This window comes from Gigantopelta aegis, chromosome 8 (genome assembly GCF_016097555.1).
Source record: "Gigantopelta aegis isolate Gae_Host chromosome 8, Gae_host_genome, whole genome shotgun sequence".
Lineage (NCBI taxonomy): Eukaryota > Metazoa > Mollusca > Gastropoda > Neomphalida > Peltospiridae > Gigantopelta > Gigantopelta aegis.
The window spans coordinates 13,194,073-13,209,115 of NC_054706.1; the positions used below are offsets into that span (position 1 = coordinate 13,194,073).

At 36.0% G+C, this 15,043-nt stretch overlaps 1 protein-coding gene across 1 annotated transcript in view; it reads right to left on the reverse strand.

The window, feature by feature from the left end:
• The window catches only part of LOC121380245 (thioredoxin domain-containing protein 11-like), an 84,329-nt gene extending 69,633 nt beyond the window's left edge, over positions 1-14,696 (reverse strand). Inside the window, exons 1-9 of the mRNA XM_041509074.1 lie at positions 14,297-14,696; positions 12,827-13,046; positions 11,722-11,842; positions 10,814-10,920; positions 9,007-9,100; positions 6,222-6,334; positions 4,259-4,327; positions 3,443-3,574; positions 1,418-2,164 (exon numbers count right to left, since the gene is read on the reverse strand). Coding sequence (XP_041365008.1) covers positions 1,418-2,164; positions 3,443-3,574; positions 4,259-4,327; positions 6,222-6,334; positions 9,007-9,100; positions 10,814-10,920; positions 11,722-11,842; positions 12,827-13,046; positions 14,297-14,433 — 1,740 coding nt within the window. The 5' untranslated portion in view covers positions 14,434-14,696. The remainder of the gene's footprint in view (positions 1-1,417; positions 2,165-3,442; positions 3,575-4,258; positions 4,328-6,221; positions 6,335-9,006; positions 9,101-10,813; positions 10,921-11,721; positions 11,843-12,826; positions 13,047-14,296) is intronic.
• Between the last annotated feature and the right edge of the window lie 347 nt (positions 14,697-15,043).

The window sequence follows — 15,043 nt, forward strand, 5'->3', positions numbered from 1 at the left end:
GTCACAGACATGTATCTGTACATATTTTGTAAATAAAATTCATGTGATAGATTGCATGTCATACACATGTACTTGTACATACTGTTTATATAAAATTGTATACAACGTGTATACAGGTATATACATAATTTAAATGTAGTTGTATAAAGAAATATATACGTTTACACTAAAGATAAAAATTATATGCTCAGTATTTCATACATTTGTGTGTGCAAGCAACTATAACACTGATAGTATAATAGTATAACAGATATATAAGTTATAGTTGTACAATGTACGTATTTAAGAGTTGTGGACACCTCTTATTATTGGGGGGAATTGTGTAACAATGGAAAACAGATGTCTAGAGAATAGCACATATCATGTGTGAAGGGAGGTCCGTGCAAAGCAAAAAAGGCGGGAGTTGAGGACAGAAAAAAGGTGAACTTGGCCGAGATAGGAGCATTGTGTTGGGCTGACTGACTGAATATATGAATGGGAGAAGAGAAATATTGGTGGTGAGTAACAAGTTTACCATAATATTATACTCAGTACTACGGGGCCATGACAGCCCTCCACATTCAGATCATCTTGTGATGGCAATTTAGTACAGATAATATTTAGTAAATACCCGACAGTGATAAAAATGTGGTTACAGATCAATTCTGCAACAGCTTTTTGTGGCAACACAGCTGATTCCCGTCATTAAAATATAAGGGTTGCATCAACCATCCACAATGTCCAAATATTGATTCTGCAAGGGTACTCGGTATATCTTTTTCATTTTTAAATATGTTAACATTAACCCCTTGTCTTCACCATACAGGTTTTTTTGTTTGTTGTGAAAATGATAATTGAAAACATCCCCTACGATAAGAGAAGGCAGCCCACATTTTGAGTGTTACTCAGTCTTCGCCAGGAACCACGAATGTTCACTCACATCCCCCTCAATGCTCGCCGGGAAACTTTTAGATAGCAGCAAATTGATCAACCTTGCAATAACATTTTAAATATATTTTATTTTTTATTAAAATTTCATGTGATTGCTCGCCTAGCACCATTTCAGGAGGGCGATTTTCAGCTCACCTTGATTTTCAGCTCACCTTGATTTTGCTCATGGCAAAGACCGTTAACGATGAATTAATTAGCTATTAACTACATTAGCTATAATATACCGAAAATGCTGCCTTAAAATATGTGATATGCATCTGTAGGTAGAAGAGGCAATTGTAATGTGTTTGTTTTGTTTAATGACATTTTGTCCTAATGCAGCAAGGGATCTTTTATATGCACCATCCCACAGAGACAACTGTAAGTGCTGGTCGCTATACGAGATATCTTGTTGATCTAACAAAGATATTTTATGGATACAGTGCAGGGGGAGCAAATCTGAGAACACATAAATTAAGGAAGATTTCTGCAAATCTATAGATCTCACCTCTTTATCTACAATGACTACAGCTGGCTGACTTGGTAGACTGGAAATATTGACGCCGAGGCGCTCTGCGAAAACAGAATGGTGGACGGCATCCATTGCATAGAAACTGATTGTTTTGTTAGTCCGACAGCCAAGGCCTGAAATGTTACTCAGTATTGCTTCATGATCAAAGTGGACCAAATCTCTGTACGCCCTCACACCCTCCACTTTCTGCAGAGTCAACTTGCTACACAACCGCTTGGGGTAATTTTCTAAGCTCTGCCACAAATATCGGTCTGTGAGCTTTCTCTTGTCAGAACTGAAAGACTTGGGTGAAAAACTATATACAACCGCGTTCTGATACAATTCCGTGCAGTCTCTACAGCACAAACTGTGATATTCGAAAGTATTGTAATTTTCTATTGAATTCTGACAAATGTTCGTCTGTAAAGTAGTCCATTTAGGAAGCTGTCTATTGTCGAAATTTAGCGAACAGCCATTAAGACTGTTTAGCGTAGGACTCTGCCTGTGGACACAGTATTCACAAATATTTTTGTGTGACGACTGTTCTAGTGATGTCACCACGGTTACGCAGCAGTTCATCTTGCTGAGATCAGTATGCTGCTGCTTGCGATACTTGTCGCAGAACTTGACAACTTCTTGATAGCTAACTGCAGCTCTTAACGCTTGCTGTCGCCATCTCATAATGATGTCGGAAATATTGGCACTGTCGCTACAATTCCTGAATTGCAAGGCAATATCTTTCATCTAAAAAATACAAAATTAAATACTTTAACATACACAAAATATTAAGGTCGTTTGATCATAACATGCCCTTTTCAAGCAAATAATCATTTAATTAGTCTGTCTGCTTGTTATGACATTTCCGAACCACACAAATCACATTAGATTTTCTAATAATTGTGCATAATTTTGTGAATGAAATTCATTTAAGTAAATAACTTGCAGAAAGAAAGAAAGAAATGTTTTATTTAACTATGCACTCAACACATTTTATTTACGGTTATGGTTAAGGACCACACAGATATTGAGAGAGGAAACCCACCATCGCCACTTTATGTGTTATTCTTTTTGATTAGCAGCAAGGATATTTTATATGCACCATCCCACAGACAGGGCAGTACACACCACAGCCTTTGATATACCAGTCGTGGTGCACTGGCTGGAACGAGAAATAGCCCAATGGGCCCACCAATGGGGATCGAACCCAGATCGACCGCACTTCGAGTGAGCGCTTTACCACTGGGCTATGTCCCATCCCTTGACTTGCAGATAACCACATCAACATCCATGCACCCAGAATGCCAGTTCCTCTACATGGCAACATACACACATTTCAACTGACATGACTATGTAGCTGGTTGAACTGAATACTTTCTAGAACACTTTGTTTAACATCAAGGGTTGTCACAAGGTTAATGAAATTAGGGTCTGTTTTTTAAAAAAAAGTAAAAATAGTTTATTTATCAAAGTCGTCTTTTTAAAGGTAATATTTTGATGGGTCATTTAGCAGGCTACATGGCTGTGGCACTATGCCTTTAATATACCTTATATTACAAATGGTTGTTCACAAGTGAAAACAAGCATTCTGAGAGTACTGCTAAAGCAATACACGTCCACTACCGGGACCTAAATATTTTGATATCTCCTAAATTCAACTCTCTGAAAAATGGGTAAATCGCCATGAATTTTAAACTGGATTTGTAACAGTATATGATAAAGCTATATACAAAATTACATCTCAATATTTTCAGGCATTGCAAATAAAAAATAGTCTGGAACACAAATGTTCGTATCTCTAAGTTGAAGGGCCGTCAAAAATGGGTAAATTGCCATGAAAGTCAAACTTGATCTGTAAAAGTACATGGTAAAGCTATACTCAAAACGTTCAGCTCAATATCTCAAGTGATAAAAAAAACCATCCAAAAAAAACTATATGTGAGAAGGATGGACGGACAGATGAAACCTACAGTTCCATCTGGTTGGACTAGTAGGGAACTAATAATTTCAGTTACGTTTACCTACCACATGAAATGGCTGGTTGGTGTCAAAGAGAGAATTGTGGGAGTAGAATCCAATTACAGCTGGACCTCTGGAAATCTCTGTCGACATTGCCAAACTCTTGACACCCAGTGGAGAAAGCCACTTGACAATCGGCTAGAAAGATGAACAAAACCCAGAAGAATAAGAAGACAATAAATTGTTATAAATATAGAAATAATTTTCCCTGTAAAAAGAGGTTGTTATATTTTGAACCATATTTGTTTTATTGACTGGACTAATATCATGTGATAATACATACATGATTGTTTGGTTTTAGTTTATTAAATTATACAAAAAAGGTAAAATTTTAAAGCACAATCTAATATAGTTAAGGATTGACCAAAGTTTTCCATTCTTGCACCTATGCGGTGGGGTTAAGCTAAGAATATAATTACACTTTGGAACTGCTAATTTAAACCGAATGGGTAGTGGTCATTGTCTACTATTATCAGCTTGGCTGCCTATTTTTTATGTTTTAGATCAAATCTTAGTAAAAACTTTTTGTCATGGGGGTTGGGGAGAGGTCCTGTATTTCATTTTAAAATGATAAAGATGCATTGACATATGTAACTAGATTTAAAATTAATGTCAGAAATGAAACTGTTTTGCATCAGGCATAAATATGAAAAGAAATTAAAAGCTACATACAGGATAATTTAAAGGCTAGTTGCACATAAGGTGGAAAAAAATAAAATATCAGATAGACTACACAGCTAACGAGTCTAAACATCATGAACACAGCAGGTGATTTCTGCCACCTATTATTTACATCATAATTATGCTATTAGACAGTCTCACTTTTTGTCTATTGATCAAAGACCAGGACACCAGTTGAGTGGAGGTGAAGTTGGAATCCCTGGAATATTTCTGAAACCAAATAATTATATGACTGTATAATATTTTTTAAAAATACACAGAATAAAGTATTGGATATATTGTACTTAAAATAATCTTGTAAACTTTGATTAGTGAGAACATTAAAATTAAACTTCCTTCTGGTTCAATTAGAGTTTGTATTATCCACATGGTTCAATGTAACCTAGTTAATAATAATCATACAAAGCACACGTGTAATAACAGTGTGATGACGTAATTTTGGAAAGCGACGTCATAACATGACATTGCTTGCCAAGGCCTAGCTCAGACCGTGCATTTGAAATATGATGTCATTTTGTCGTCTCCTAGTTGTGGCTGAAACATTCTGAGTTGGGTCTTGCTATTCATAAAAAAAAAAACAATAATAATATGGATAATAAATTTTTTATTATACTCGCGTGCAAGTCATACTGATTTTACAAAACTCGTGTCAGGATTCATGTATTGGCCTCGCTATCGCTCGGGCAATAAAAAAATCCTGACACTCATTTCATATAATCAGTATGACACACAAGCTTGTTTAATAATCTCTATTTATGTTTATGTTTTATAATTATCTTTCAAAGTACAAGGCAGCTTTATTCTAATTAAGTGGCTATTAAGTACCTTTTTAAACAATTAATTTGTAATGTAATATATAAAATGTATTTGGCACGGAAGTTAAATTCTCTGGTATAATTTGTTAGTTGCCCTTTAATTTTGACACTATTACAGTGTCAGTTTTACTGCAAGGTAAAACATATAACAAAAAAGGCTTACGTTATCTTGAATGATCTTCAAATTGGATTCTTTACATTCATTTTATTTCTCCCTAAAAAAACCCACCTACCAGCTGAACAATTGCTCAAATTAAGCCTAAATACTTTGAAAAATGCAAATTTATTTCAAATACTTAGCATACCTTTTGCTACTGTCATCTATTATTTACCTAAAATGTAGCCAAATGGAAGAAACCAACTGTTGACCAGTTAATATTTCAACTGTATAATGTAGGGAAATGTCTTTATATAGACTATGCTTGTTGACCAATCCCATCTGTTAATATAAACAGAAATAAATATAGTTTAAACCACAAGAAACCAACTGTTGACCAGTTAATATTTCAACTGTATAATGTAGGGAAATGTCTTTATATAGACTATGCTTGTTGACCAATCCCATCTGTTAATATAAACAGAAATAAATATAGTTTAAACCACAAGAAACCAACTGTTGACCAGTTAATATTTCAACTGTATAATGTAGGGAAATGTCTTTATATAGACTATGCTTGTTGACCAATCCCATCTGTTAATATAAACAGAAATAAATATAGTTTAAACCACAAGAAACCAACTGTTGACCAGTTAATATTTCAACTGTATAATGTAGGGAAATGTCTTTATATAGACTATGCTTGTTGACCAATCCCATCTGTTAATATAAACAGAAATAAATATAGTTTAAACCACAAGAAACCAACTGTTGACCAGTTAATATTTCAACTGTATAATGTAGGGAAATGTCTTTATATAGACTATGCTTGTTGACCAATCCCATCTGTTAATATAAACAGAAATAAATATAGTTTAAACCACAAGAAACCAACTGTTGACCAGTTAATATTTCAACTGTATAATGTAGGGAAATGTCTTTATATAGACTATGCTTGTTGACCAATCCCATCTGTTAATATAAACAGAAATAAATATAGTTTAAACCACAAGAAACCAACTGTTGACCAGTTAATATTTCAACTGTATAATGTAGGGAAATGTCTTTATATAGACTATGCTTGTTGACCAATCCCATCTGTTAATATAAACAGAAATAAATATAGTTTAAACCACAAGAAACCAACTAGCTTTTACTGCTAGATACACAAAAGAGCTTCTTCAGTACTGACCACAGTGGTGTTGGCAACTCGAAGCATAATGACATCTCGTGACTCTGTTAGGTTAAACACCTCGGCAAGTTGCTTTTGGAAGGTAACACCAAACTTCACAGGCTGATGTGGATCTAAACAAAATGTTTTAATGAAATAAACAAAATGTTTTAATGAAATAACAAAACAGTAGAAAGATCCATTAGCCAAAAGGTGTTCAGGAGGTCAATTACTCATGATCAATATATAATATAGATTGCCAGTATGAGCATTTACCTTCCTGAAAACACTATTTCTCAAAGGAAACAAATGTTTCCATACACCTCAGCACATTTAAAACTATATATAATAGCAATTTTGTGTCTAATATATGATTATTAACCATGAGAGAGGAAACCCACCCTGTAACCACATATGCTACTTTTTTATAAGCATTTTCCCCATACACTGCAAAATACATATCATGGCTTATTACATACCAGACACAGGATACTGAATGTGATGGGATAAACTTAAAGTTTGTTTTGTTTAATGACACTGCTAGAGCACATTCGTTAATTAATCATTGGCTATTGTAGTGTTGGGAATCGATTGGAATTTCACCATCGATCATCGGTTATAATCAGTTTCGACCATCCAATCAATTTTCGATTACACAACAGGGCTCGAAACTCACCAAAAAATATGGTGGCCCAAAAAATGATAATGGATGTTGGCAAATTAAGGTAAGCGAACCATGAACCACTGGCAACTAACGACATTATTTTTTAATATTTAAGTCACCCAAACAGGACATTGGTCGTCACAATGGTCGCATTTGGTGACCTGGCCACAGGCCATTTCAAGTCCTGCACAATCAGTTAGAATTATATGAACATAGGAAGGATTTGAATTGTATGGACCATGCACCTATTGTTGTGTTCAACCTACCTGTACAAAAGGCTGATTGTACCTTTAATAACTTGTTTCTCTACTTACACATGAAAACAAACCCAAACCACAGCATACATTGTATTTACATCAATTCTATTATCTAAATTAGAGGAACAATTACAGTTTAAAACAAATTCCACACAATTGACTATGGATTTTTACAATCGATCATCATATCGGTTAGAGTCAAACTGATAAATGTTTGATTATAATTAATTGATCAATGAAACATCACTAGGCTATTGGATGTCAAGCATTTGGTCATTGACACAGTGTTCAGATAAAGCCATTTTTCCATTAGTAGCCAGGTATGGGTATCTAAATAACATTCAGCTGATCAAAATGTAGGTGGTTTACTTTTAGCTTAATAAGCTCTTGTAGAGATTTTGTGTAGAACGAAGTACTGTTCTCGACTTTCTTAAGACATGGTAACCTCCTGGTAACCAGAATAACCATTTTAAACTTATTTAGGCCCCTGCCTGTGCTTTTAGTGCTGTAAATTTTGGTCTAAACTTGAGACTGCCATAGAGTCTGAGACTTTAACGTCATGGCAACTCCATACAAATTGCATGCATGTAACATCATTAAAGATTAAGTTTTACAAGCACAAGCACAGGATTTTAAAGATGCAGGTTTGGACAGAATCCATTATATTTATCTCAGACAATTTTCTTTTCTTTTATTAGTAGGTGCCAGTGTTTCTGCCAAAAAAGAAAATTTTGGTTATGGCGCTATGGAATTGAATGCAACCAGTCAACAGTGGGTATGGGGGCCTCCCCCACAAAGAAAATGAGTTACATTTAGGTTTAAGGTCAAATAAATAAAAATTTGGGTATGGCGCCATACCCGTTTTACCCTCTGGCAGAAACCCTGTGCACTGCCTCACAACCAAGGCCTTTTAATATTTATCAGGTTCAATTATTTATTAGACCTACACATGTAACAATGAGCTGAATTTGTGACTCACATCCATTGTTGGTCATCAATTTAGTGGAACAAGAAGCCATGTCCTTACAAAAGTACCCAAAGGCAAACATTGTACGAGAGAGAGAGATAGAGAGATAGAGAGATGGGCGGGCGGGCGGACGGACGGACGGAGACAGAGAGAAAAAAATGTTTTATTTAACGACGCACTCAACACATTTTACTTACGGTTATATGGCATCAGACATATGGTTAAGGACCACACAGATTTTGAGAGGAAACCCACTGTCGCCACTACATGGGTTACTCTTTCTGATTAGCAGCAAGGGATCTTTTATTTGCGCTTCCCACAGGCAGGATAGCACAAACCATGGCTTTTGTTGAACCAGTTATGGATCACTGGTCGGTGCAAGTGGTTTACACCTACCCATTGAGCCTTGCGGTGCTCTCACTCACGGTTTGGAGTCGGTATCTGGATTAAAAATCCCATGCCTCGATTGGGATCCGAACTCAGTACCTACCAGCCTGTAGACCGATGGCCTAACCACGATGCCACCGAGGCCGGTGAGACAGAAAGAGAGCGAGTGAGTGTGTGTGAGAGGCTCAGAGGGCAAGAAATAGAGCAAGTAAGCGAGAGAGAGAACGAGCCAGCGAGTGAGAGAAAGTGAGCATGAGAGAAAGGGTGAAGGTGAGGGCGAGCGAGAATGAGAGGACGAATTAGCGAGAGAGTGTGTAAGAGAGAGTGACTGCAAGAGTGGGAGAGAGACAGAGTGAGAGCTAGAGTCAAAGAGGAGACCAAAAGATAGAAGGAGATGGACAAAACCTACTGACACCACACAAATAAGCGTAAGCCACTTCTAGCGAAATCCAGCAAGAGATAAGAGGCTATCTGTGATCCCTTAATACAACACAATACAATTGCACATAAATTGCAGGTATGTCTACACACCATGTTCCACAACTCTCATAGAAGCCAGGTAAAACTGCTGAAATCCAGGTGGCTGTGGGGAAGCATTGAAGTCAAAGTACCCAAGAACAGCAGACTGAAAGTTAAAAAAAGATACTCAATGAATGTTACGTAAAGACATTGATTTATCAATCATTTACCCCCCCCCCCCATAAAAAAAACAAAAAAACATATGAACAGTATATACCTGGTAATATAAGAAGAGTTTGGTAATGGACTGTAGCAGGAAGACATCTCAGAAACCAATTAAAAGTGGCTACTGACATACACGTAGCATATCAGACCGTTGGAAATCGACTAAGGTCAAACAATTTATGGTGCTGAAGTCAAGCAGTCTGACCATGACTACTGCAACTTCACAGAACAGCATGTCGAGCCTGGTTTAACAATTATCTTCAATGGACACATGCTCAGTAGAGAGAAACCTTGTCCACAGATGAGTCACACTTTACACTGCAGCTTAGTGACAGTCGAATTCATGTTTACTGCTATACTGGTGAAAGATATGTTAACATCAGGGAATAAAGTTTGTTTAACGACACCACTGGAGCACATTGATTTATTAATCATCGGCTATCGGATGTCAAACATTTGGTCAATTTTGACATATTGTGTTAGAGAGGAAACTCGCAACATTTTTCCATTAGTAGCAAGGGTTCTTTTATATGTACCATCCCAGACAGGATAGCACATACCACAACCGTTGATATACCAGTTATGGTGCACTGGCTGGAATGAGAAATAACCCAATGTGGATCGATCCCAAGCAAGCGATTTACCACTGGGCTACGTCCCCCCCCCCCCCCCCCCCACCCCATCAGTGAATACATGTTTGTTTGGGGCAGCTAGGGACCAAGTCTTGATTATCGATATTTCTGGTCAACTGAAAATTGATCAGCAATTACTGTTTAATGTTTTAAAATTGTATAGCGACCTCTGTAACTTGCGTAGCGAATTGTGACGCGATACTAAATAAAATGTTCCCTGGCAGCATCACCATCAATGGTGGGATATCTTTTCACCACACGACTCCTCTTTATGTCATCATCATTAATAAGAAAGAAAGAAATGGTTTTATTTAATGATGCACTCAACACATTTTATTTACAGTTATAATGGCATCAAACATATGGTTAAGGACCACAGATAATGAGAGAGGAAACCCGCTGTCACCACTTCATGGGCTACTCTTTTCGATTAGCAGGAAGGGATCTTTTATATGCACCATCTCACAGACAGGGCTATACATATCACAGCCTCTGATATACCAGTAGTGGTGCAATGGCTGGAATGAAAAATAGCCTAATGAGGATCGATTCCAGACCGACCGTGAATCGAGCGAGCGCTGTACCACTGGTCTACGTCCTGTCCCTCTGTTAGTAAGTTTATCAGACCTTTCATCATCCTACATCTTCAGAATATGGGCAGTGATGCAATCCCACAGGTTAATAATGTCAGACCTCTTAGTGTCAGAGTAGTGACAGACTTTCAGAGGCTGTAACAGACTGCAAGGATGATTTGTTTATTTGTTTGTTTCTTTTGTTTAACGACATCACCAGAGCACATCGGCTAGTGGTAATTCTGAAAACTTGATTATGGTTTTATTTGTCACAAAATAAATAAATAAACTTGTGGTTAAATTCAGCTTTTACATATTGGGAGTTATTTTTATTAAATTAGTTGACCCGTATCTTGTTCTCAGTAGAATATGTATTAATCAATTGCTTTGGACTTAATAACTGTGTTATTTTTATTGATACCATCCAGTAAAACATCCAAATGAACTCACATCATGGCGTGCAATAAAGTCTAGGATCTCTGTTTTGCGATGAAATGAAGTCAGAGGATACATGATATTTTCTAAAAACTTCACCATGTGATCAGCTGACAAGACACCTGTGACAAGATATGAATAATAGAATATGATGACTGCTCACCAAACGTAAAAACTACATGGCTAGAAACTGAATAACAAATCTATATTTTAAATCTATACTCTGTGGCAATCTTCCACTCAACAGCTGATGTATTTATGTTGTTGAGTCATTAAACATTCATTCTCTACCAACCACCACTTCAAACGTTGTTTTTTGTCAATAAATCCATATTGGTTAGACATAAAAAGAAAGGAAAGCTGTTTTAGAAATAACAAAAGCATTTTATTTCTATATGTAATTTGTAAAACAATGTTCAAGATATATATATACTTATGAACAAAACATAAGGGAACACATAAATACACTGTAGTAAGAGCATACATTTTGTATACTGACTTCAACGAAAACCGTTACCCCGCTGTGTCAGGAATTTAACCATGTTAAGTACTAGTAGTCTATCCCACTGTACTGACATCAATCAACAATTACATATCTGTATATCATACAGGCAATAATTACTTAACAGTGAATTAAAATCTGGTCTCATATACCACAAGTTTTCTTAATTTTTGCCCTTATCAGTATTAAGGTTAACAGAAATATTTACACAAAGTGAAAAATAAGGTTTGCTCACAGAGTTTGGAAATCATATTTTCTCTTCTTTTTTCTATCATACTTACATTTAAAAAAATGGATCTCCAATTGGTAAAAACAGATAACAAAAGAATAATAAAAGATAGAATTTACTGAGAGCAAGATTGCAGCTTGAAAAGATGAGCATTAACATTTAAAGTCTAATCGGATATGAAGTGAAACCCACCCAAATACCGGTAGCCGTCTATGTTGAGGTAGTACACAAACAGAACAGGGTACATCAGAAACTTGTAGCGCTTGCGACACTGCCCATCTGGCCACCAGCAGTTCACTGCTACAAACTTAACCTGCAAAACAAATACATATAGAATACTAAACGAGCTTACCTGTCATACCATTTCTATGAAACGAGTGGACAGTTTTGGTATCTGAAGAGCGAAAGCGAGTCAGATACCAACACTGTTCACAAGCTTCATAAAAATGGTATGACAGGCAAGCTAGTTTAGTATTTTATTTATTACAAACCAACTCCAAACAAGCTGCAATGCAGAAGTAAACAGATGTCGAGACCTACTACACGTTATTTTTTTTTACGAATTGGGTCAGCAAGTGATCTACATCACATGAACATGGGGACTTATGTGCATACTGTATATACAGAATTCCAAAACAATTTGCAGTCTTTTTTGGTTAAAGGTTGCTCAATAAAATATTGTTTGAATATTATATTTCTCCCTAAATATGTTTACAAATTTACAATGGGATGTGTATGGTGTAGGATTGCAAAGTTTTATTAATAATTAGCATATAATCATGTAGCCCATGAATGATATTATTTTTCTCCCTAAATAAGTTTGTATTTATAAATTAAAAATGAGATGTGTGTGGTGTAGGATTGCAAAGGTTCATTAATAATTAGTGTACATGTAATCATGTGGCCTATGAATGACATTATTTTGGCAAGCAACATCATCTTCACTAGCGTCAGCTCTGTCCATTGATTTATACCAGTAATGGCCATAGCAACTAGTTCATTACAACAGATATTCTCAATGAAAAACATTTATATCTAATTAGTGAAAAGAACTAAAAACAGTTCAACAAATACATTTAACTCAAAATCTGTTGTTGTTTTTTAAATTCATCCCTTTGTTCCATGTAACATTTTGTAATGCTGACCGTTCCGCCTCCACCCCGCTCCCCACATTACCTAATACTTTCATCAACAACCCCTCCAGTTCATTATCTTTAACAAGTCTGAATATATACATGGAATATAATATTTAAATTTTTTATATAGTAAATCAAGATTAAACAAAGTTCTGACTAACCTGGTTCTGTAGATGTTTGGCTGCTTTGTTGAACTCCCAGCGGACTGCCATTGACTTGGCACACCAGGGGGCGTAATACATGAGGAAAATCACTTCTTCCTGACCCAGCAGCTCAACAACTGGATCCAGCTCACCATACGGGAACTCGAGCACTGGCGAACCGAGAGGGAAGAACCTTTTAGGTGGCCGCGGAGGAATCGTGATCGGCTTAGACTTGAGGCTGAAATACATACTGTGCATGTATGCATGTGTCGGTCATAGATTACTTTGATATTTTGGTTTATTAAACCATTTAATATGTACCTATTGCTGTCAATGGGTTATTTGTTAATAAGCCAACAAGAGCTGTACACCAGAGCATTATAATGTTTTGATAAGATTTAGTTTTCAAAAGTGCCTGATGTCAAACTACACTTGTGCCAATTGTGATGATGTCATATTACTGATGAAGGCAATCAAGACTGTCATTCATTATAATTAAATGTCAAATTAAAATGTTATTTCAGAAGTGTTATAGGCTAAAACAGAATTCACTGCCCATGTTTTTTAATATGTAACACGTATCCAACTCATCTATTTGTAGTTAAAATCAGTATTTGTTTCGGCAGGGCATCAACAAATACCACTGACATATATATATATTCAGACTTGATATATTCATGGAACATTTTGTTAAGCATCACATTGCAAGTTGCTACACAAGTCTTAGAGATCGCTACACAATTTTAAAACATTAAACAGTAGTTGCTAATCAATTTCCAACTGAATAGAAATACCACTAATCAAGATTTTGAAAACAAAATGTTCCCTGATTTTCCATATTAAAAAACACTCAAGACAAGTACTCTATGCATGTAAATAAATGACATCAAGAAATAATGAACGGTAATTTTACATTCTGACAATAAACTGAAATAATAGTTTTATTTACATACAAGCTTAATTATTTCAATATAATGTGTAAAATATGCTCAGAGTCCAACAAATAAATACCATAGGGCTTCCAGATTATGGCAGCCCCACTCCCATGGCTAGTGATATTTGATCTAGGGCTAGTAAATAACTTCTATTGCCATGCCCGATGGCTAGTGAAATTTTGGGGTCAATTGTTGCAGTCACATGTACGTCAAAATCTGTGGTATGTGCTATCCTGTCTGTGGGATGCTGCTTATAAAAGATATGTAACTAATAGAAAAATATTGCAGGTTTCCTTTCTACCCTTTCTAAGACTGTCACTATATGTCAAAATATCAAATGTTTGACATCCAACAGCCAATGATTAATAAATCAATGTGCTCTAGTAGTGTCGTTAAACAAAACAAACTTCTTTTTTTTATATTCCAAATTTTCCAAGTTCTATTCAAAATGTAAACAAACATTGCAATATCACACACGTGCATCTGAGACTGAAGTCAAAATCTGTTGTAAAAATTATTTGTATCTTAATAAGAGATATTTGCACCGGTTTACCTGTTTCCATATCGAGATATGACAGTGACTGACAGTGTTATAGCCAGAAGAAACAGTTCTGGGTGTCTCGTCATAGCTCTATACCAGACGCTGGGGTGTGCAACGTGTGATGTTGGGTTCGCGACAGCGCTCTCCATTGGCTTTAGTCCACGTCACATTTCGAAAGCACGCTTTCCAAACCAGCATCTGCCGGTTGTTAAAAAATGTTCAGAAAGCTTAATTGCAATAATTACAGACATGTAAAGCAATGAATCCGACAAAAAGAATTTAAACACGATAGATTACTTTTTACTGAAGGAAAAGAAAAAGTTTATAAAAATTCTAACCCCCCAAGGGAGATAAGTTTGTCAAAACAGGAAGTCGAAGTAGTCAGGTTTATTTTGGGGGCCTTCTTTGGGTGTGTCAAATATTGCACAAGTATCGGTATACTCATCAAAACATTTTTTTTTTTTAAATCACATTTTTGTCAAGGTGCAACAAGAGGAACAGCAAAACGATGAATCTTTTACAGCAAATTGGGTGATATCAAGGGCAGATCCAAAGATGAAAACAGGGGGACCTGCTTTTTTTTTTAAAATTGTTAATTGTATGTGTACATTGGTAGATCCATTGACTTGGGGTTTTTTTGGTGTTTTTTTTAATTCATCATCCACAGTAACTATGGTACAACTAAATTGGCCTAAAAACAGGTATCTAATAATCTTTTCAAAAATATCCGGGGAGCATGCCCCCCACCACCCCCACTTC